This window comes from Equus caballus, chromosome 29 (assembly GCF_041296265.1).
Source record: "Equus caballus isolate H_3958 breed thoroughbred chromosome 29, TB-T2T, whole genome shotgun sequence".
Classification (NCBI taxonomy): domain Eukaryota; kingdom Metazoa; phylum Chordata; class Mammalia; order Perissodactyla; family Equidae; genus Equus; species Equus caballus.
The window spans coordinates 34581255-34604499 of NC_091712.1; the positions used below are offsets into that span (position 1 = coordinate 34581255).

General features: G+C 42.5%; 1 protein-coding gene and 1 long non-coding RNA gene across 54 annotated transcripts in view; one reads left to right on the top strand and one right to left on the bottom strand.

Moving 5' to 3' along the window:
• Nucleotides 1-21158, top strand: part of LOC111771189 (uncharacterized) — a 95672-nt gene extending 74514 nt beyond the window's left edge. Inside the window, exons 5-7 of one of the 4 annotated variants that reach the window (XR_002804868.2) lie at nt 4333-4494; nt 13134-13238; nt 16458-19385. This is a non-coding gene — a long non-coding RNA (uncharacterized lncRNA). Of the gene's footprint in view, nt 1-4332; nt 4495-13133; nt 13239-16457 lie in introns of all 4 variants that reach the window. The other 3 variants (XR_011434042.1, XR_011434041.1, XR_011434043.1) reach the window with 3 other exon arrangements.
• CELF2 (CUGBP Elav-like family member 2) overlaps nt 1-23245 on the bottom strand; it is a 789986-nt gene that overhangs the window by 58402 nt on the left and 708339 nt on the right. For all 50 annotated transcript variants that reach the window (XM_070255416.1, XM_070255407.1, XM_070255389.1 and 47 more), the window contains 4 exons: nt 19000-19134; nt 10504-10583; nt 6101-6259; nt 2373-2436 (listed from right to left, as the gene is read on the bottom strand). In XM_070255416.1, coding sequence (XP_070111517.1) covers nt 2373-2436; nt 6101-6259; nt 10504-10583; nt 19000-19134 — 438 coding nt within the window. The remainder of the gene's footprint in view (nt 1-2372; nt 2437-6100; nt 6260-10503; nt 10584-18999; nt 19135-23245) is intronic.

Here is a 23245-nt window from a genome sequence, read left to right on the forward strand (position 1 = left end):
AAGTTTATTCACTCATCCTCTCAAAAACAGTCATGAGCACCTCTTAGAGGAGTGAGGGCTGAGTTCGTCAGCCCAGGCCATGCCCTCCCGGAGCACCGGAGCACCGCTGATTCAGGAGTTTTCAGAGAGGTGAGGGAGGAAGCTAAGGAACTATGGGGCTTTGGGGGAGCGCGGAAGAGGGCACCCTCCCACATATGGGGAGGTGGGGAAGCTTCCCTAGGAAGTGACCTCTACCAATCCACCATGTTCACTTTACCACACTGGGCTAGATGACTGGCAAAGACAAACGTTAAGCCCTACTTTTGGGAAAAGACGAAAGAGCAGGAGTCCAGATAACTTGACTTTATTGAAAAAAGAAATACCCCAAACCACAATGCTTCAAACACTTCGGAAGATGAGACTTGATTATGCATATGAATGTAGGGCACCCTTTATAGAAATCGCCAAGCAGACAGAGCCTTGACATCCACATCTTTATATTCTAAATATTCAAGGTGATGGTAGATGATGGACTGCTCAGCATTTGATTTCACAGCCTGTGCAGACTCAGTGTGCTGAATTTGATATTTTGAAGGTACAAGAAGAGTGTATTTTGGAAATCCCAGACGTTTAAAGAATGCCTTTAAATTAGCCATCTGCTCCATGCACCTTCTAAGGTGACTCCCAGATACCCTCAGTTTTTAAATGAGCACCAGAGCATGCAGATGCTAACATCCTGACCTGGGGTTGGCAAGGCAGAGGTGCACACAGTCCAATAAAAACTGACGGGGACTCCGTCCACCCAGGACGCACGCGGCAGTGGCCTCCGGACCCAGTGACCTTCTCTGCATAATTCAACTGTGGGAGTGGGAGAGCCTGAAGCTTCCTTTAATGGAAGATCCTAATTTCGGATCTGGGTGGGTCTGTACTATTAGCAGAAAAACACAAATCTTGCATTGGTAGAAAATGTGACAAATCTTAGCATTTATTTTAGAGCTTGCAGTCTGGAGGTTTTCTCTTTTTAAAAGACAGAAAACTGCCTGAATATTTTACTTATGTCTCTCCAGTTCCCTTCACAGACCTAAAAATAAATTAACCATTCAATGTGATTCTTAGTTCCAAGGCCAGCTTCCCAAACTGTATTCATAAAGACACTGCTGAATGATTTCACTACCTTTTAGAACATATATTTTTTCTAATAATCCAAAAGCTGTATTACAACAGAACAAGCTGGCAGTTCCAGGAGATTTAAAGCCCAACGAATAACTCAGCAATATTTTGACTCTAGGCCAGTCTGTCCTGTCCAACAACAAGTTACCATTAGCCCGTGAGGTCACAGTGGAAGGCTGGGCTGGTGATCACAGAACACAAGTGAGCAGAAACCTATGGCCGCTCATCGAAAATCTTTCCAGATCCATTCAATGTGAAATAAGAAAAAAACCCAAGGATGTGTATTTGGATTAAAAAATGGGAAAAAAGGAGTTTTCTTAGTAACAAAGAAATCTGGCTTTTATTCTGCACATTCAGGTTTCATTTCATTGACTCAGGGTGTCCTTGATTAAAACAAACTGTGCTTGATTCGAACGTGCCAAAAATCTGTTCTTCTCCTTGCCCTCTCCTCCCACTTTTTTGGAATCAAACAAGGAAAAAGCTTCCTTGCTGTTGCTCGCCGCAGGTTAACAGCACCTGTGTTCTGATACACGGCGCAGGCTGTCTTCCCTGGCCCAGTGCTAAGTTAGGATATCAGCCTGGAAGGTGACACAGCAGGAGTGACCTTTCACTAATCACTGCGCCTCAGTTACTACTGACACAGCTCATTATGAACAGAAATCCTTCATGAGCTGGCTTTCAAATCCAGTCACACTTTGATTTTCTCAACAACAAAGATTACTCTTTCATATACAAGCGCCCAATGCACAATTCTGTCAACTGGGGTACTAACGTCAGAAAGGCACCCTGTTAATTGTCTGTGGTTATCAAGGGACTGCAGACTGTATCAAAGGCAGGCCTGCAATCTTGGCTTTCATTACGGAGCTCAGAACATTTTTAGTGGCTGCCTATTATTAAAATTTTAGAGGGATGTCAATCATTTTGACTGCCTCGGATATAGGAATCCTTGTTGGAAATTCCCCAGTAATCAATCCCATTAAAAAACGAAACAAAAGAACTCTTGAGTATACTATGCAGAATTTCTCAGCCCCCTCATTTCATAACTTGGAAATGCCAGAGGTAGGGGTGCAGCTGACTCTAATTTTCACACTTAAGCCAGAAAGCAAAGACACTGGTAATGACTCTTAGTTCTTCTTTTTTCCTGCTTCTTTTTTTTGCCCTCTGAACGCACCCCCACTTCAGACCACAGCATGGTCAAAGGCAAGGCACGGTTCATGACTTACCAGCCATCTGCTGAATACCACTGAATGCACCCAGGTTGCTGGAGGAGGTGGCCTGCTGCAGGAGCTGCAAAGGAACGCCAAAGGGACGTCAAAGGGGCGTCAAAGGGGCGTCAAACCAACGGGGAGATGAGGACAAAGGGACTTCCGAATTAAACTGCGGGCATATCCAATCTTTGACATTCACATAATTGGTGGCTGCTGCCTATTGATGGACTGAAGGTTCCCAGAGTTGGGGCTGTAAATCCATATTAATGTCTAATCTCTATTAAGATACGCAGACACTGGGGAAACTCAGTAACACCGCTGCCTTAAAACAATTCGTCAATTTACTCTTTTTCACAACCAGGTGTTAACTCCACTAAAACCAAAATGGCGTGACTAATGCTATGTCTCTGTAGCCCACTAGTTACCGTAACTCGTCTCTGTCAGTCAAGGTCTATCCCTCGCTCTCTTCCACTTTCCTTCACAGCCCAGTTTCCTCCATCCTTCATTAGAAGCACATGGATTCATTGACTCTTGGGCAGACAGAGAAATCATCACGGTAACTACAGACATAAATGTGTCTGTTCACAGCCATACAGTTACAGCTGTGACTACACGACCAAGACAACGGTCACTCATTTTCAGAAGTCTTCCCTGGCAGACAGAAACATACTATTTGTCAAAACTTAGAAGTAGCTGGTGCTAGGTACATCGACACCATGCATTATAAATGTTAACATCTTTTAAAAAAGAAATTAACATACCTGTGAAAAGGTCTCGGCATTTTTTGCCTAGAGCTTTTTTTTTAAGGTATAATTTATTGGGTTTTTTCTTTTCACCTTTGGACCTCTTTCACCCATTTCTCCCATGCCTCACCTAGAACTTTCAAAAACACATTTTTTCCCCCATGCAGAATCAGTAGGTTCCACCACGTAAGGGCATGTGGCTGTTCTGAGGTGTTTATTTGCCTAATTCAGTTGAATTTTAGGTTAATGGAGGTGCTATACTGTTTGACCACTTATTGGTATTCTCTTTTGGTAACGTAGATCAATATAGACATAATTTGTATGTGGGAGCAAGCACATAGTTATCTCCTAAACTCAAATGTACATGGATATCAAAAAGCACAGATTCACCAAATTTATTATTAAAATATTATTATTAGGATACGTTGTGCTTAGGAGGAACAAGACGAATTCACTATTTTAAGAACAGCTTGCAGAATTTATTTGGAGCTCTGCAGAACAGAATGTGGAGCACTATCGTTCCTCTGGCTAAGTGGAGGTCTCTGCAGTTCGAGAAGAAAACTCCACGGTAAATAGGACTCAAAAATGGGCATCTATCAGTTGACCTCAAAGCTTCAAGTTGGGTAGAAGATCAGTGGCTGATGACCTAAGTCTCAGGTACAATGATGCTGTGAGGATTAACAGTAACAGGTACCAGAAGAATGTCTGTAACGTTCGCTCATGCTTCTCAACTCATTGGAATATATTATCTAGGTGTCTCACACACACACACACACACACACAAGAAGAGGGTGAGGAGGAGGGAGAAACTAGGGATTATGCATTTTGATAGAAATCCCTTATTTTGGTTTGATTTCTTGGCTGTCCTGTTCTCTTGTGATTGTAAACCCTTACTCCCTCCTCAAATTAGATATTTAAAAAAATTAAACTAAAATTGAATTACCTTTGAAGACGTTTTTAGGAATTTGTAATGCCTACTGAGGTAAATGGAGAAAGCTGGAGCATCATTAAACTATTACCTAGGCTTCTTTCCGCTGACAACCATTCTCGGGTGAGCCAGAGGCGGGGAAGGGCTTACAGGCCAAAGGCTCTTTCAAAGAAATGGACTTCCAATTGAAAGCAGTAGAACAAACATGGCGGAGAAAGAATGGAAGCCCTCATAGGAGAAAACATCATAAATAGCATATAAAAATGTGTTTTTATAAATGAGGCTGAGATTAATTCTCTTTTAGGGTACAGAAATAATTTGCAGATGAGATCAAAGAAACACGTGCCCGAGATTTTTGTGAGCCGTGGGGCATGGGAGATGTGCCAGAAGACCGGAGACAGGCACATGCGTCTTCGTTTTGAGAAATGGTGGAGCGGGAAGCTGGATTCTTAGAAGTGACAAAAAGGTGAGCTTGACATCAATCTCTAATAAAAATTCTGGCATACGTAATTAAACGTGGCCTGTGAACAACTGAAAGCCCAAGTTTGTGAAAAATAATTATTAAGCTAGACTCATTTCTTTTTTCATAAAATTTCTAGACTGACAGACCAAGAAAGAGGTGTGGCAGAGCATATATAGATTTTAGCACGATATCATGAAATCGCTCATGGTGTCTTTGTGGATACGATGGAGAAATGGCGAGAAGATGACAGCAAACTCAGTCAATGCTTCATCAATGACTCAGATGAAGACCGGAGAAGGATGCTTCTCCTTCATTAACTAGACATCAATTGAATAGCTGTTACATGCCAGGCGCCACTAGATGCTGGGGGCAGGGTGGTAAAAAGAGGAATATGAGCCGTATCTGTCCTCAGAGTCGCAGCATGGCAAGATAAAGAGAACACGCAGAGGGCTGAAATCCCGCTTGACCACAAGCAGCACGATCTTGGGTAAAGTTACGGAAGGTCTTTGGGCCTCCTGTTCCTCATCTGTACAACAAGCAGGGTGATCCGACCTTTCAAGGCTACGGTGAGGACTACTTTACAGAACAGGAAGGCTCTACAAAGTAAGGCCCAGGGATCACCCATCCAGAGAGGGACAGTCAAAATGTCAAATGAAAGAATTAGGACACAACACAAACACACACACCCTGACAGAGGCTGGAATAAAAGGGCTCCTCTCTCAATCTGATGTTATATTAAAAAATGGGAAGTCCAGCATTTAGGTTCCAAAGCAGAAAAATGAGAGAGAGGAGCATGGTTTAGCAGTAATTCATGTAACAATAAATAAAAACTGAGAGAATTAGCTGCCTTCCATCTTGTATGTGGCATGGTTACTAAAAATGCCACGCTCAAGCTACATGACGATATTTTAAAGTCCACACTAGGGGTCTCTGCTCCGTGCTGTTTAGATCTTACTGAGGGGATTGCCTTAAATTCTCGTCGTCGTATTTTAAGGAAGACACTGCCACAGTGAAATGGGTAACACGAGGGGAAACAGGAAAGTTTAGAAACAATGAAATGTAAGAGATGGCTGAAAGAATTGGGTCTATTTGGAGTGAAATAGGATCTAACTTTTTGGTTTCAAAGAGACAGAGTAAGAAACATTTGATTTCATCAGCACAGCTCCCCTGGGAAGACCCAGGAGCACTGAATGGAAGTTCCACGGGGCTTCATTTGAGGTCCTGGTGTGGACTGGACGAACCTGCAGGGTAGTGAGCTCTCCAACCACAGCTGCCTCCATACCGTTAAATAGCCATCTATCAGGCTTGTCACGCCCCTTCTAATGCAGGATTTTAGGATGCCTCTGAAACACTGGTTAGAAACTCAGTCTTGTGGGACTCCGCTCAGCCCACATCAGGCAAGAATTAAATTAGTCACACCCTTATGCTAATCAATTTAACTTGGAAAAACAGTCTGCATCAATGCTGATTTCAGTCATTTCCTGAGATTGAAAATGTCCCTAAAATGAATTTTTTAGCGTCCTTAGGGGACAAGTAGGTTGTCAGAGTTACAGTGGGCAGGCTCCTCTCTCCTGGGACCACACGCTGACTGGCCTTCTCCAGCACTTACCGCCAGGTACTGCGGGGTGAGTCCGCCCAGACCTGTCAGGTTCCCCCAGGTGGCAGTGTTGAGCTGTTGCATCTGCTGTGCCAGCTGCTGCTGGAGGCGCCTTTGCTCTTTGTCCTTCTGAGTGTCAGCGAACTTCACCACGATGGGTGAAGAGCAGCCCTGTGGTCAGACACAGCGGAAAGCGGAGAGGGAGTTACAGCCTGGTTGAATCCTCTCCTGATACTCAGTCAGCACTGCCTCTAGCTCTCTGAACTATCTTGGAGCACATGGAATGGTCTGGAATGGTTTTAAAGTGGTTTGATATTCCTTCTTCTTAAGAGTACCATCAAGAGAAAATTCCAGATACTGCCACTGGTTTCTCTGGGGATCTGGTGGTCGGTGAAGCCATTTGCTTTCTTGCTCTGATTACTAAACTGCCTCTCCTTCTGTCTTCGTGTGTCTTCCTGCAACCATCTCAGGACCTCCTCAGAGACCAGAGACCTTATCACTGTTCTTAATTATGCTTCCTGGTTCGCATGTCTGAAAGATGGACTTGTCTTTGTGTCTGCCTGTTTCCAAATGTGATTAAGGGACAAACACAGGGAGAGTTGTAATGGCAGTGAAAATGTCTCTCATTCATTCATTTGTTTTTTCACTCTTTCCAATTTTCAGTTATGCTTTTTTGTTGTTGTTGAGGAAGATTTGCCTTGAGCTAACATCCATGCCAATCTTCCTCTGTTTTTAGTATGTAGGCCACCAGCACAGCATGGCCGCTACCAGAGAGGTGTAGGCCCACGCCCGGGAACCGAACCTGGGCTGCCGACGCAGAGTGTGCTGAATGTAACCACTAGGCCACTGGGGTTGGCCCTGCTTACACAGTTTTGAACTTTGAAACTATGGGAATTGTGTTGATCCAGCAATATAATCGGGAGAGATGGATTTCATTCAGGAACATGGATGAAGGAAAGAGATAATCAGAGAACATAAGTATTGACCAACATAATTGTTCTCATGTTTTCAGAAAGGTCTCTCTTCCTTCTGTGTCATATCTACTCTATCCGCGATCCCCAGAGCTACTGGAAACCAAAAAAACCAGAATGCTAGTCAAAGGAGATGGTCTTAAATGGCAGAGGGAGGATCCTATTGGCTTCCTTTCCTAATGAATTTCACCATTCTAGAAGCTTCTTTCAGTTTTCACTTCCTTTAAAAGGCAAGGAGTAGGCGTATTGAGGGAGAAACAGCCAAGGGTCATATAATAGGACAAATTTAAGTTTGTGAGAGGGAAAATCATCAGGGAGACTAAGGGCCTCACGCCTCAAGCATGAAGACTTCCTTTCAACAGCACCTTTCAAACATTTCCCACTTGCTCAGTACTCAGCAGAAACACGCTCTCCTCCCTCCCCACTCTCTTCTTCTCAGAACACCTTGCCTACACATTTCATCACAATTAAAGCTGCTAAATTTTGCTGAGGTAAAAAAAAGTAATTCTACCCAAGTGATTAAAAAGAAAACTTTGATCGAAACTCAGCATGATAATAGACCTCTCTCTCTCTCCTCTCAGAAATTTTATATTCCTATTTAAATGAGCTTTTCCCTTCCTTGGGGTCATTTTTCTTTCTCCTAGAAAACAAACTTGCTTTATTTATTTATTTTTTATCACCTTGGGTAGGTATTGGGATGTAGCTGTGAATATGCAAGGCTGACTTGTCTGTTATGACAAAAAAAAAAAAAAAAAAATGTGTGACAAGTGAGGTGACAGTTTCGGGGTGAACTTGCAGCCTGTGGGACTTCAGCTCTGGCGGCCACAGTCACAGGCCAGAATGCTAAACTGCATAAAAGTGATATTTCCACCATTTGAAAAATCTATACTTCATTCTTCTTCATGTGCTCCATACTTCAGCACTTCATACTTTAAAGAGAGCAAAATACTCTGAAGATGGAAATTATACAGAGAAAGGGTTTTGCATGGGAAAGGGTTGTTATTTTGTATCAAATCTGCTCCATAACAAATTATAGCACTTCCTCCTAACAGGACATTTACAGTTGTTTTTTTTCTTCCTTAAATACCAAAAAAATGATAGAAAAGCAGAATATTAGGCCAGTGGATTACGGCTCAAGAATAACTTGTTTCAACCATGATGGGAAAAATGGGACGGGGACAGATTGGAGGAAAGTGGGGAAACAGAAGGTACAATATAAAAATTAATTCTTCTTAAGAACGTGTCCTTCTAAACGTTAACATCCACATCATTTTGAACTCAGATCTCTTAGATAATTCATCTTGGTTAAAGCTGTGAGTCAGAGGCCTGAAAATAACAAAATTAGTTAAAAAAACCCCCAGTTGTACAACTATAATGTGATTGCCTAATATATAATCTTCCATTTAAATGTGAGTATTTTTTAATTAAACAAGAAATTTAAGTGTCTGAGGGTCCCTTTATTTAAGCATGGATGTCCACGTTTAAAAACAAGTGCAAATTTGATATTTTATAATAGAAATATGAAACGAAAGATCCAGGATTTCTTATGAATAAATACACCCCATTCTCTCTAGCAGATTCTTGTCATTCTGAGAGCCTATTATTTCTCGGTTTGGGTTCATACCCAGTTCTGCTTCATGTTCTTGAGCTCTCCTTCTGTAGGAACACAGGAGAACACAGACCCCCACACCAGCATCTCTGTGGCTTTACTGGAGGGGGAGCCCTGAGTGAGGAAGCTGGGGTAGCAGTATTTCTAACAGAGCTGAAAGGATTTAGGTTAAAAAATTATCTAAGGTGAGACCAAGTTAGGTACAAATCACTAAATCACTGGAAATGAAATAATAAGAATGAAACACATATATGGAAGATAATAAATACAGGTAAAGACTTTCCTTTTCCTGACAGCATTTTCCTTTTAATCTCCAAACTGAAATTTAGCTAGAAATGAGACTGATCCACAAGAATGGAGCAGCCTAAGTTAGGGGAAATGGGAACAAAAACATGGTCACATAGGTAAATGCATGTCATACAAGATTAGATATTTCAGATCCTGCTAATTATTTCCTATCATGGCTGATTTTCACCTGAGCTTGCCTTCAGGTGTGTGTGTGCAGGGGTGTGAGTGTCTTAAAAATGCATTGCACTGAAAGGAAAGCACAGTGATTATATAAGATATGTTAGGAATATCAAAGTCAAAATGAAGTTCGAAAAAGACAATAGGCTTTGCAATGCTGATATCAAAACTCAGAAAAGTACAGTAAACACTTAATGACAATGCCATGCACACTCCTTTCCCCCCTTCCACCCACCTTGTGGCTCGCTATAAAAAATTGCCCACAAAACATGACGCATAATGATCACTTAGCTCCCAGCATGCTTTGGGAGATGCAGCATTGCAAAAAACAAACAAAACAAACAAACAAAAAATAAACCCCCCAAAAAACGGAGGTGAAAAAAGAAGCTCAATCAATAAAGAAATATTGGCACATTAAATAAAATTGAAAAATTTTTTTTCTCAAAAGAGGAAAAACATAACTTCAGATAACACCACAAGGCCACCTCTGGAAAAAGATCACCCATTCACAAAGATACAGTATACATAATACAGCAGAACATGCACTCCCAAATGGTTCTATCGGACAATACAGAATCAGTAACAGCGTATCACTCTCAGAATGCTTTTGTGCAAAATTCTGAAGGGCTGTGACCCAAATCACAGACTGAAAAGTACAGCCCATCTATCTACATGTGTGGGCGAACACCCACACCAGCATATTTATCTTCCCCTAAAGCCACTATCTCTCATTAGGAGACCAAATTTGAGCCTTTATGTTTGTTATGGTTCATTTTTTCAAGAGGAGACAAATCTAATTTTTCAGGGGCCTGTCATCCATTAAGATTTTCACTGGTTAAATGCAGTGGGAGAAGTATTAACTTTCTCCAACATTCTTGATCCAAAAACCCAATTCTGTTGGACTAGATAAAGATAACTCGACCCCACATTTACAAAAAAGACAGGAAGAAGAAGAACCTTGTGAGTTAGGACAGGGGCAAGCTGCAATTTGGAGTGGGGCTGTTAATCTTGACTCCACATCACCCTGGGCTGGGGGACGTACTGCATCCTTTACGTACAGAACGATACTTGGCTTAAACTGCATCACGACTTTACATTGCAGGACCTGGGCCGCTGCAATCAAAGGCTCGAAAAATAATGTCGAACAAGCGGAAGGTTTTCCTAAATGCATTTCAAGTCATTAGGGGAAAAATTGAGAGAGAGAGAGAGAGAAAGAAAGAGAGAGAGAATGAATATGAATGAATGAAAAGAGAGATGGTGAAAGTTGAAATCTGTGATTGTCATGTGAACAATCCACACAGGAGAGAATCGCTTTACCATTCCCCATCATTTGCACAAAGAAAACAAAGAAAGGGCAGATGATACAGTACCTCCATGGTCTGAGACTGATGCATGGCTTTGATTGCATTCTGTGCCATTGCCCTTGTAGAAAATGTGACAAACGCACAGCCTGTGGGAAACAAGGGACAGGGAGCAGGAAAGACAAAAAAACAACAAGACAAAAGGGTTGGACGCTTGTTAAACCAACACAGTCTACGAGAACTGCCACAGGACGCCACTGTTCTCAGTAGTACATAAAAATAAACAACTTCGCTCTTTGGTTTTATCTGATTTTGCTTTTTACTCACAGTGCTGACTTGCTAATCTGACCAAAGCAGAAAGATTTATCTATTGATTAGTTTCTTTTTTTAAATGGAGACGAGGGTAAGGGATTGGGGTACTTTTTTTTTTAGCCATGGGGGTTTAAAAGGAGCAACATCTAGTTTGCATTTTCTAAAATAAAAAGTTGCGATTTTACATTTTCTCCTTGGCTGATTATCTTTACTCAGGGCATCCACACGTTAGGAACTTTGTATTTCAAATTTTAGCATTGATTTTTAAGCAGCAAATAATAAAATGCTCACACCAAGGGCAAATTAGCGAATAAATTTCCAAGAGCTTGAAATGTCAGCAAATAAATGTATCTAATCTCTTCTGGGTCGTTAAGAAATATGTATGTATAAATATACATTGATGCTATTCAAATGCAAACAAACATACCAAATCCTGCACAAACTATTTAGTAATTATTAATTAGGAACAAAAACAAATGCTCTATTACTCTGAGAATATTCAACAGTGCATATAAAGTAAAATGTAAAAATCTGCATTAGCTTATTTATATAAAATCTTCATGACTTTTGCAAGTTGCAACTTTCTGATATGTATCAGAGATTTGACCTAAAGTCTAGCACACCCAAGACAACATACATTTCTCTAAATGTCTCCTGTGAGACCCATCCAGCTTCCCACGGCTATTTTTTTCATGTGCTGTAAAATAACTAGAATCTACAGTGCCTGCTCCTGCTCCTTGTGCAGCGTTGGCCACCAGGCAGGTCACTGCTCCAACTACATGGCTCATTGCCCTTTTCACTAATAAAAACAGTGCCTTCTGAAATTTACATTTTATTCATCATGCACCCTTGGGCTTCTTAGAGAAAAAGACTGTGAAATTAATGCAGATTCAGGCTGATTTTATAATAATACCACAGCACACTAAAAGCTTAGCTAAAGCAACGCAGACTTATTTCACTTATGATCTCTAATGACTTTAAAAGTGCATTGATTTTCAGCTTCTTTAGCCTTGCACAGTTTGAACTTAGGTATCAGAGAATAATTTAGTGTTCCACTCAATTTCCTCAAGACATTATTATTATTACTACTTAAAAGATTTCCAAATGAAGCAGATCTAAACACCAAGAGGCTGCAGCCTGTTGTCATCTCAGAGTGGATGCGTGAAAGTGGAATTCAGGCATCAACAATGCGAGATTGTTGCCCCTGTGGCCAGGAAGCCAGATAGAACGTTCTACACCCAAACAACCCACAGATTGTTTGGTTTCTGTAAATCAATTTGTGAGCCATAAAATAAATTATCTTCTTTTGCTCTGCATATGTACCTGGTGAGATTATCAAGTCAATACTGTATTAGCACCTTTTCATCAAACAGCAATAAGAGAAAGCAATGTGTGCCCATCACCCCCCAAAGCACAAGAACATCCAGTCATGAAAATAAGTCAATGCATTTTTTTGCATCATGCTGTAATTTTTAATACACAAAAACTCTCAGTACATGGGAGATTCATGTCACATTCACCTCCTGGGTAAGCTGGCCTTATGAAGCCTGAAGTCTTATCTCGCTAGCTATGAATGCCAAGCTGTTTCATATAGTTCCCTGACACTATAGTGGCTGGTGAAGCTTACTATTTAAACATGCTACCTGTCCTTATACTGGCTGTAGCTTTTGTCATCAATAAAAGCGATTTATCGGCCTTCCCTAAGGCATCTAGATGATGTGTGTAATAGGGTGTGAGACAGATGACGGGACCTCTACTGGCTTCCATATTGAGACTCAGCTTTAAAATTAGAGAGTCCCAAATTTAACATCCATTTCCAAGTAATATCTCTTTAAAACATTGGGATGATCACCGACATTATTAACAGAGGAAATCACTCGAAGAGATTTTTCTTTTTCCATTTCTTATCTTGAGACCAGAATGGAGGCAAAAGAAGATCATCTCATGGAGAGAGATTTGAAAGCGTGTGAGCCTGGACTAACTCTGCTTTTAAATCATCAGGAAGATTGTTGTATTCACTTCGTTTGCTCTTATTATCCAGAAACACGTGCCAAACTGACAGTTTCCAACTGGAGGTTAAGAATGCATAAAAAACATACAAAATGTCAACAAAATCCATAAGGCACACTTTATGCATTTACCACAATTTCAAAACAAGCAGAACTTTTGTAAGTAACTTAGTGAGAAAGATACAGCAATTAACAGGTCTCAAAAGAAAAGTATTAGCAATAGAACAATAAAACTATATCTCTATAAATTCAAACCACTGCCCTTTCCTTTATAAAACCTGCAATTAACAGCTCTTCTAATTATACAATCCTTAGCCCATCTAAAAAAATGATCTGACAAATCTGATGACTTCTTTAACCTTTTTATTCTATTGGCAGTGGTACAGGGAGAGAGAGCGCTCACCTCCTTAGGGGCTCTGTCAAGTCTGCATGGTGTGCTGTGTCCAGTTACTTAAGAGAGAAGATGACTGTGTCATTTATAAGGTGAGAGTGTAGATTGAAAAATTTTACTCTCCATGCCACTCGGGATGAAGTTAAGCAACTGCAGAACCAAATGTTTCATGGGTTGGTAGCTTGTTAACCTTTGTAATTTCTCTGAAACAGGAGGTCATGGTATAGTCCTGTGGCTGCATTTTAATTTTCTTTTCAACACCACTGAAAACAATGTGGTTGCTTTAGGACGAGGCCTCAAGTCTGTGGCTTTTCACTAACATAGGGTCACAAAAGTTCCTACCACCAAGATTTGTTGCTGGCTGCTCCTACAAGTCAACTAGATGACTCTCTATGGGACGGAAATAACTTAGGTCTTAATTGTCCCCTTCTTCCACCCAAAACCCAAAAATGGGCTTCTGGATGCAGTGGAGTTCATTGGGTCTTGACAGAACAACTGCTCTGATCTTGTAGGGTCAGCTTTTAACTGTTCTAGACTATTATAGGGTCAGCCCTTAACTGTTCTAGACGGTTGTATGTGCTATCTCAGCAATCAGTTCTCCGGCTACTGACCAAAATGCCGGAGAAACTAGATTCTAGGGGAAAAAAAAGATACAGGTACCCAAATAATGAAGCTACATTTTTTTGGGGGGGGGGGTGTTTAGGTAAGATAGCTTGGATATTACTGTCTCAAAGCCTTTATACATAGGATAGAATAGATAAAAAAAATTCTATCAATGTGGCCAACCTGTAATTTACCTTGCAATTATTTATTGTCTCAACTTTCAGAATGTCAGAGATTGCTAATAGAAATGAAAGGGGCTGAATTCCTCTGATTTCGGTGAGGTTGCCTTCTTGCTGCTAAAACAGATAAATGATTGACTAGGGAAAGGTTTCTCAAAGTAATTTCCTCCCACAGACAAGATCTAAAGAAAGCATGCAGCCCTGTCACAGAGAAGATTCAGGAACACATCTATTACACCTGTCATTTCAAATGAAAGGATCTCTTAACTCAGGTGTTCTACCTTTTCTCTTGGCTGCAAGAGAATTTTGCAAGAACTAGATGAATTCTTGCTCTGTACACCCTCCCCCGCCAAAACAAAAAGGTGCAGGTACTTTTAAAAGCTCAAACAATGCCTGGGTCTCTTGCTTTTCCGCTACTTCTTTGAAAGAGGAGCCTGCTATATTTCAACTGCAAGAAGCATCATTTAAAATAACTACAGCATGAAGGAGATTTCAACCTATGGAAAACTTGTTTATAAATTCCCATCCAGCCAAAGAAGGATCTTAATGCAGCCAGTGCTCCTCACTGTATCTTTCTGGCAGTGGCAGGGTTGATTAAACATGTGCTGTCAATATGATATTGGAGCAGCAAAATTAAAACTCTAATGCACCATCCCTAATGTTGGGTTAGTTTATTCAAAATTGGCACAGAGACATCATTTGTCCATGGCACTGAAGGCTGAAGACAGACTAAGACTCAGCAGCTGGCCAAACTTCATCCCTGAGATGAGCCTGGAAGATTGTATTCCGAGCAGGATGACAAGAGGCAGTTAATAATCTGGGAGGTATTTGAAAAAAAGTTTCCACATATCTAAATGTTTAGGTACCAAGTGGGCAAGACGAAAATGCCACCATCAAAACTTGAGTCCCTCTGTGTACGTGTTTGAAAAGTCAAAAGCCCTCCCCTGATATCCTGATCAGATAGAACAAAAACAAATGAGGATTTAATGGCCAAATCCAGTCTGTGCTCACCAACATCTCTGCAAATATTGCCAATTCATTTGTCAAGGGTTTTGGCAGGAGAATGCTGGAACACCATAAACACAGCTGGAATATTCTTAAACAAGCAGAAAGTTACCTTAAATGGTAATGAAGATTTGACTACAGTTTATGAGTAAGAAAAATGAAATAAACTCCATTGTCTCTGAGTTACAGATATTCGGTTGTCATGGTGCAGAAAACTCTGTGGATTGCACCCAAACAGTCCATGCTGACTGGGGATTATGGGTAAGTGAAAACGTGTATTTTAGGAAATCAACAAGCTAAGGTGACACCGTCAGATAAATGCATTGGCTTAGAAGCCTCAAGCTTTGACTGTGAGAGCAAACATGTTATTTGGCTTGCCACGTGTGGGCTCCTAGTCTCCTGCTCACATTCTCAATGAAGGCTCAGACAGGAGGCCTGGGAGGTCAATCTGCCATTGCAGAAGGATCTGAGAATCCTGAAGGGGCTTGGAAGGAGCTCAGATGAGGTCTTTCAAATTAGAAAAAGATGGCAGAATGGGTTGCTGCCCGCAAAGGGTAAAATGCACATTCAGATGTGGGCACAGAGCCCAAAGAGAAGACAAGTCCTCATATTTGTTGAGTGGCTTCATCACGCTTGGCAGGTGGTAGGTGCTGTCCGTGTACAGTCATGACAATTTCTGGGGGGTGAGGGGTCTATCTTGGGACATGGCACAGATCTAGGTGCTGGTGAGTAACCGGCACCTAGACTTTGAAAATAGTCTTTCTCGCCAAAATGTAGATTATGAGGTTTTTTTTTGTTTTTGTTTTTGTTTTTAAGACAGTGATTCTAACTGAAAGCACAACAGGGCTTGACAGGTACAAAGCTGTGGGTCCTGGCAGCTCACTACTCTGATTCAGTGGGGGGTACTGAGTCAAGAAGCCTGGAGGAACCTCAGCTTAATACCTATTTGGGAGGAATTTAAACTACTGATGTGGCAGAGAAGAAACGACATGAGAAACCTGTGGGGGAGGCTGCCATACTAATTGCCTCATTTGTCTTCATTCTTGTAGCTGAACTGGGCAGTAGCCAAAAAAAAAAGGGACCCACCAACCCAATGGGCACCTGCCCCTCATCATCATCAAATGGTTTGATCTGAAACTTTTTTATTGACTGGCTTATACCCTGGGTTAGTATTAGATGGTACTTCTCAGAGCAGCCAAGCTTTCATTTCACTTAATTTTATATATTTATTTTTTACACAGCTGAGCCAGCAACAGGCAGGGAGACCAGAAATGCTGAGTGCCCTTTATCTGCAGTGCCATTAATGGGAGACACTTATTAATATTTGATTGAAAACTGCAATTCTTTAATGAAAGCAAAATAATGGCACGAAAGAGAATTGTTCTGTTAACAAATACACTGATTCAGGAGCAGTCCCCCTGTGCCCAGGGGTCCCAGGGTCCTGCTAATTGAAAAACCTACCACTGTCTGTCTTTCTATTTCAGAACAAATGGTTATAAATGAGTAATTTCTTTTTTGCCATAGGGAATCTCATCAGTTCACCAGAAATTACTTTTGTTAAAAAAAAGGAGGAGTTCTACTCTTTACATTGGGCCAGAATTTGCATAAAATATTGATGAAAGAGCTCCCATAAGTTGTTTCAGAATTAAGGAGCTTCTGGTGTCCAATGCTGGTTCATCAACCAAATGGCAGATCAGATTAGCCAAGTTCTCTTGTCAAGTACTGTGTCCTGCTCTTTCCTATGAAAGTTTTGGCTGCTTTAAAAACTCATCTACAGAAATAACTCATGTATGCTCAAGGAGCTCTAGATGCTGCAGGCCCCACTGCTAGTCATTACTGTCCCCACCAAGAGGGAGAGTCATTGCATGGATCGGCCCAGACCAGCAGTGGGAGAACAGAAGTCAAGCATCCATACTTCACAGTCAAGGTCTCCACTAAACCACACGGATGGGGCGCTTGTCCCCAAAATCTACCAGAGCGGGAACTAAGGATGCCCTATGAGATGAGCAGGGTGGCTATTGTGACTGCTGCCATTTACGAATGGGGAAACTGAGGCATAGAGCTGGGAAAATGAATTATCTACGGTCACATTTCATGTCAGGAGAAGTTCTGGGACTGGACCCTGTGGTCTCTGACCTCCACGCCACTAGAAACGTCTCTTGGAGTAATTTAAGGAACTTTCTCTCTGCTCTTCCTCCATGCTATACGCCTTGGTGAATGAAAAAATGCAATGACAACAGAGAAGTGGGAGTGAGAACAATAACAGGAGAGAAAGGTGGTTCTCATCACTCAATTGGCAAGAGACAAGCGACTGCAAAAATATCGTGTCTTTCCTCTACATTTTCTTCTTCGTTTAGCCACTCTGCCTTTTCCCACGGTGGCAGTGTCTCTCCTGGTTTGTCTGCCTAAGTGGGCATAGAACTGTCGTGACTGTGGTAGCTGGATGATCAGACACGATTAGAAGCTCTCATGGTGTGAAACTGGGAGGATGGCACGGAGGTATGTAGGACAGGAAGCCTAGTATCCTTCTGCCTGTGACGTGGTACAGGAGCCAAATGTTGTGTGGGCCACCAGCACGATGGCCTCTTTAGGTGACACTGGTGATGGCATGAGTGGTAAGCTACAGATTAGCCTGAGGCCTTGGGGCCACTGCTCAGGGATCACACTCAATATCGTGTCTTGCTGAGCTTTCAGAGAGTCATATCTCTTTAACGAGGGCTGACCACCACCAGCTTCAGAAACGTTAGAGAATGCGTCAACTGTGATGTCCATGCTTCCTCCTCTCTTTTTTTGGAAACCACCTTCGGGAGAAAATATAGGGCTCACAAGTTTGGACTGGTTCCACCTCCTTCTACTTTTCCTCTAGACTGTCCCTGTTTTGGGGCTATGGAGGCGGAAGTAGGCAGAAAACTTTTGTTCTCTCTGCCTTCCATTCCAGCAGCTGACATCATGAAGCTTTCAGTCTAAAAGTCAAGAGAACAAATGTTCATCCTCATGTGGTGCTGAATTTAGGTAAAACTAGGGAGACGGGTGGAAATTAATATTTCAACTTAAGGCCCAACTTTTTCTTTCAACATATGGTTTGGGATGGCTGACCCAGACTAGAGATTGGGAATGAAAGACGTTTCTACTGAGCCCCACGGAAATTTCACTGATAACTACATTAACAGAATGAAATCCTCTTCGTGTTGCAAAAATACGGATTTCTTAGAAGAACTGAAAAATGTTTCACCTATGCCTTCACTTCAGCCTCCCTGGACTGACTCAGGAAACTGTAGTCAGACAAGTGTTAACACTCAGTGACAACCCTTATGAGTGGTTCAAGGAAGGAGGTGTGTGGCATTGTCAAGAGGGAGGCGAGCATGGAAAGAGAACAGTTCTTTCCAGTTACCTCGTATAGCTGCTTGCAAAAATACTGGTTTTCACCAACGCCCTGAACCCCAGCCTCTGCTTCTCTTACAGAGACAAAGAGGAACCTACAATCTGCTTCTGGACCAAGTCATTTCTCTGTCACTTAGCGGACTCCCTGTGCTCAGGACTCCAGGAGTTTTGCTCTTTGAAATAAAACCCTAACACCCCGAGACAGGTCTGGTTCCTCTGAGTCCATATCTCTCTGCCCAACTGGGGACCACGGACCTCTTTTTCTTGATTTACATCACTGTCAAGAGGCCCAGCCCTTAACACTTCTCTCAGGCACAGGCAGAGAGTTAGGAGACTAAGATGAAACAACAGATATTCTCTGTCATCCTCTACCTCTCTCCCTCATCCCCCAAAAATCCACTTTAATTTGAGACACAAGGAGGCTGGGTAGCGACAGGGCGGCCTGCCAGCCTCCCATCTGACAGTGATAGCCTGAGCGAATATGTTGGCATTGAGACCTTCTCAACTGGAGAAATAAAAGGTGATCATTTCAGCTTCGGTGAAAAGTTCAGCTTGGATAACTTTATCACACGGGACGGATTACAGGGTAACCTCCTGCTGCGTGCGGTGCCTACAGCTACCTTGACTGTGACACAAAGCTCCAATTAGCACTTAAGGGAAGAGACTTTATAGACACCACACTCACCTCGGCTCAGCCCGTCGGGTCCCCGGAGGATCCGGCATTCTTCTATCTGGCCAAATGGAGAAAACATCACCCTGATATCATTCTCATTACATTTCTTCGAAACCATTCCTATGAACAATTTTCTGTCTTCCACAGCTAGGAGATAAAAATAATGAATGAGCAAAGGCCATTTCATCTTTTTCCTTGTAATCCACGCTTCATTACCACATCAAACCGGGTCCCAGTCATGTGCAACTGAAAACAGGTCCCAAGGCTAACACTGCAGACTTCCAGTCTGCCTTTCTCCTCCACACGCGCCATCCTGCCTCTGCTCTCTCACCTTGCCCTTCCTGAACATTTCATCTCTTTGTGAGCTTGTCCTTACTAATAAAAACCTCTTCACAGGACACGAACTCTGTGAAGTCCTTTCCCCCCATTTGGAAACTCACAGTAATGTGTTTACTAAAATGTGAAAGCTCTGTGTAATTGCTAAACACTATTCCATAGAGATATTTTTGGATACGGATTTTCATTTGGGTTTTTTGTAGATGTTCTTTTAACTTTTAGAGCGACAGGGAAAGAAAAAGGTCAGGAGAGGAGAAACGACAGGAACAGATGTAGGGGAATAGCGAACAAAAATTTTAACAAAGCATTCAACAGAAGAAAACATTCTTCTCCCCTGACTTCACATTGCTTCGTCCCCACTGATCTAGACAAGAATAAGAGATGAGAAGGAAGCTCATTTCTCCAGATAGCTAGTAAATGACCTCCTTTCTGCAGACTGTCTTTGCAGCCGAAACAGGAAAGCACTTGGTCTGCGTGTTACAACCTAAAGAGGAAGGCAATTCTAATGAAGAGAATGGGGCCGTGGCTACTTGAGAATCATGTCAGGTGCTGGCCCCAGGCTCGGGTGACACCCGTAACAAAAAACGATCAAGGAGGGAACAAAACCATTCCACCCACTTGGAGGTAGGATTCTGGATGAGGAGAAATGCACTTTGGGTGTCATGACAACAAGGGGCCAGTTCTAACCCTGGAAGCTGACAGTGGGTAAAGATTACGGACGGCTGACCTCTGATGACCTGGGCGACTGACATCAAAATTGGCATGCTTGTGCTCAGCATACTTGGCCTACACTCAACCTCAAAGGCATGATTATAAAGGATTTCGGGACAGTGCTTAGAACCTTTTTTAGGAGAGAGCAAGACAGTCATAGAAGCCTTTGGGGAGAAGTCTCGTTTATTTCCCATGTTTCACTTCAATCTATTTCTTAGAATTAAAAATAGAAGGACAGCCAGCTATACCAGCACTTCGGAAAATCGTGGCTTAAAGGGCCCTGCCACATACTGCTCATGTATCAGCCTTCGTTCTGTATCTCTAGTGTAATCTCGTCATTGCTATTTAACTGGATTTTATTTCTGTTTCTCTTATTCCTTCCCTGGACAGCAAGTGCCTCATTTTCATTTAACCAACAAGAACGTATTCTAGACCTTCTAGGGCCAGTTGCTTTTGGCCAAAACACATGGCCCGTGCCCTCCAGGAGCTGGGAGAGATCCGTTCATGAAGCAGTAACATAACCCGGGGTGGGTTACTCAGAAGTGGTGCTGACAACAGAACTGGGCAGGAACGGAGAAGTTCTATCTGTGCTGTCTCCCCACTGCAGTAGCTGAAGCCACACGTGGCTCCTGAACACTGAAAAGCGGCCAGCGTGATCGAGGAGCTGAATTTTTAATGTGATTGAACTTTAACTAATTTAGATTTTAGAAGCCACCTGTGACGACCACAGTGGACAGGGCAGCTCTGAGGGGCTCAGGTGAGACGGCTAAACGCCTCTAGTCCTAGGACCCCAGACTGGAAGTGAGAGACCTGAAAGATGTTTCATCCAGCCCTAGAAGAGATCCGAGGCCTGGCAGGGGGAAGGGTCTTGCCGAGGTCTTTCAGCAAGCAGGGGGCCTAACCTGGACCCCGACCTGGCATCCTACTCTCAGCCAGGGTTCTTCTCTCCTTGCTTCCTGCACATCTGGAGGAGGCACACGAGGTTAGAAAGGAGAGCAATGCTGTGATTAGGGACCTAGGTCCTGGTTCCAGTGCTGCCATTACGTTGATGGGTGACCTTGGAGAATGAACTCACCTCTGTGGACCTCAATCTTGTTGTGCATAAAATGAAGGTTTAAACTCTATTGTTCTTCCTTACTCTCTTTCTTAAGCAATGGAGAGAAGGCAGCCCAGCCACATGCTTCAGCTGACTGAGGCACTTGGGGGTGGGCGAATGCTGGAGCTCAGAATCCCTTACGCCTAGTCTCTCTCCACACTGTGGCGGCCCCTAAGACAATGCAGAGAAACTCCTGTGCTCCACGGAATGCAGGTTGAAAACTACAATTTCACTGCACTTGTAAACTGACATGTGCACCAAAGTGTCTGAGAAAGGCTGGATGGAAGATGTAGGATTTAAGCTGGCCTTTAAGAAGCGCGGGGAGGATCTGGATGGGAGGGAGGAAGAACATACTCACTGGGCAAGGTACAGGGTTGGGAATAAGTAAGGACTGACTTTGGGGTGGATGCAGGACAGCAGCCTAACTTTGGTGCACCATGCACCATTTTCTGCTTCATCTCTAGAGAGGGGCTCAAAGTACAACGAAGGTAACTGACCATGCAAGGCCACTGCCTGAGTCGAGACTGATCAGACAGACGTGGGCAATGGGCATCTTTGGTTCTGAGTCCCACAGGGAGGCTGTTGAGGACCCGACTTCCTTTACGTAGATAAAAAATCTAACATTTAAGAAGTCCTTCCCTCTCCCATCAGAGCAGGTGAACTCCCAGTGATCCACCAGAACTAGTGAAAGCAGAGTAGGTCAAGGGCAGTGTTGGCTCAACAATGATTTGAGTGTTTGAGACATCAGGTACCCTGGAAAAGGAGCTTTCTTTCCAGATGGGCATCTTCATGATCTCCAACACCAGGACGACCACTAGGATGCCCGACTCCTTACCATGTAAGGATTCTGTTGGCCCTGAGAGGATGCGTGTCCCCCTGACTGGTAAGGGGAAAGGGATGGAACTGAGAGAAATGGGGCAGAGTAGGGAGGGAAAAACTTTTAGTTGTAGGTCTTATTTCCCCACAACTTCCCTCTCATCTGTGGGACTCTTACCCCGAGGAAGCTACAGCCAATATGTTTATGAGAGTAAAAAGAAAAATTCCTGCTGTTTTTCCTCTTTTCCTGAGGAATCTGGTTTTAGTTCTTTTAAACAAAAGCAAATGATAAATTCCCAGTTGGTCCTTGGTTTCACTGGTAAGCCTACAATTACGGTATTTGGCTAAAACAATTTGCAGATTTTGAGCTTTAGGGTGATGCTACAGTAAACGAAACAGGCAGCTTCTGAGGAAGCTGGAAAATGATTTTTTCCTAAGATGAATATTAAGAAAATGGAAACCACTTAGAAAGAAATCCTGACTTCTGAGGTATCAGGAAAGGTAAACACACACAGGCAGGAACACGGACAAGAACTCTTACTTTTTTCAATAACAAGCATTAGCTAAGGGAAAAAAAAAAGGAAACCTACCCCATCCTTATGCTATTCAAAATGCTAACTTCCTCCTCTGTGTGTGTGTGTGTGTGTGTGTGTGTGTGTGTGAGCGTGCCTAACGGAAGCTGGACATTCGCAAGCTTTTGCTCGCCAGCATCTCTCTGTGGTTTTAACACTCGGGCGCTGTTTGTTTTAATGGAAAAATGGGGATAACACATGCATCTAGCTTTCCTCTCCCTTGAGTTTTCCTGACTTTCCAGTGAAAAATTTTATTCATAAAATTGATTCCTGAGATGCCCATTCTAAGGATCCCTAAACAGTTTTGTCAACACTTTAAATGAACACCATTATCTTGAATTCACTTAACTTTCTCACCCATTTTTGATGAACTTCTTGGTGGGTTTCTCCTAAGTATTCAGGCAGTTAAGTCCCTCACCATTCTTTCAATCCCCAATAACGCCAACTGCTTAAATAAATCTGCTATATTCATAGTATTCTGCTAAATGCTTTAGAGGAATTGAAAAAAAGGTAAAAGATAAAGTCCCTACTCTATAGGGAAAAAGTCTGTTTTCCTTTGGGATAACCAATGGATGAGTAAGAAATACTTTATACATGACGCGCTGCACGGATGGGGTCACCGCCATCAATAACAACCACAGCAGAACTGAAAGATGTTCCATACAAGCGACCGTTTCCAGTTCTCCTTCCACGGTATCAATGAGGAGGGGTTAACATTACAAGTGGG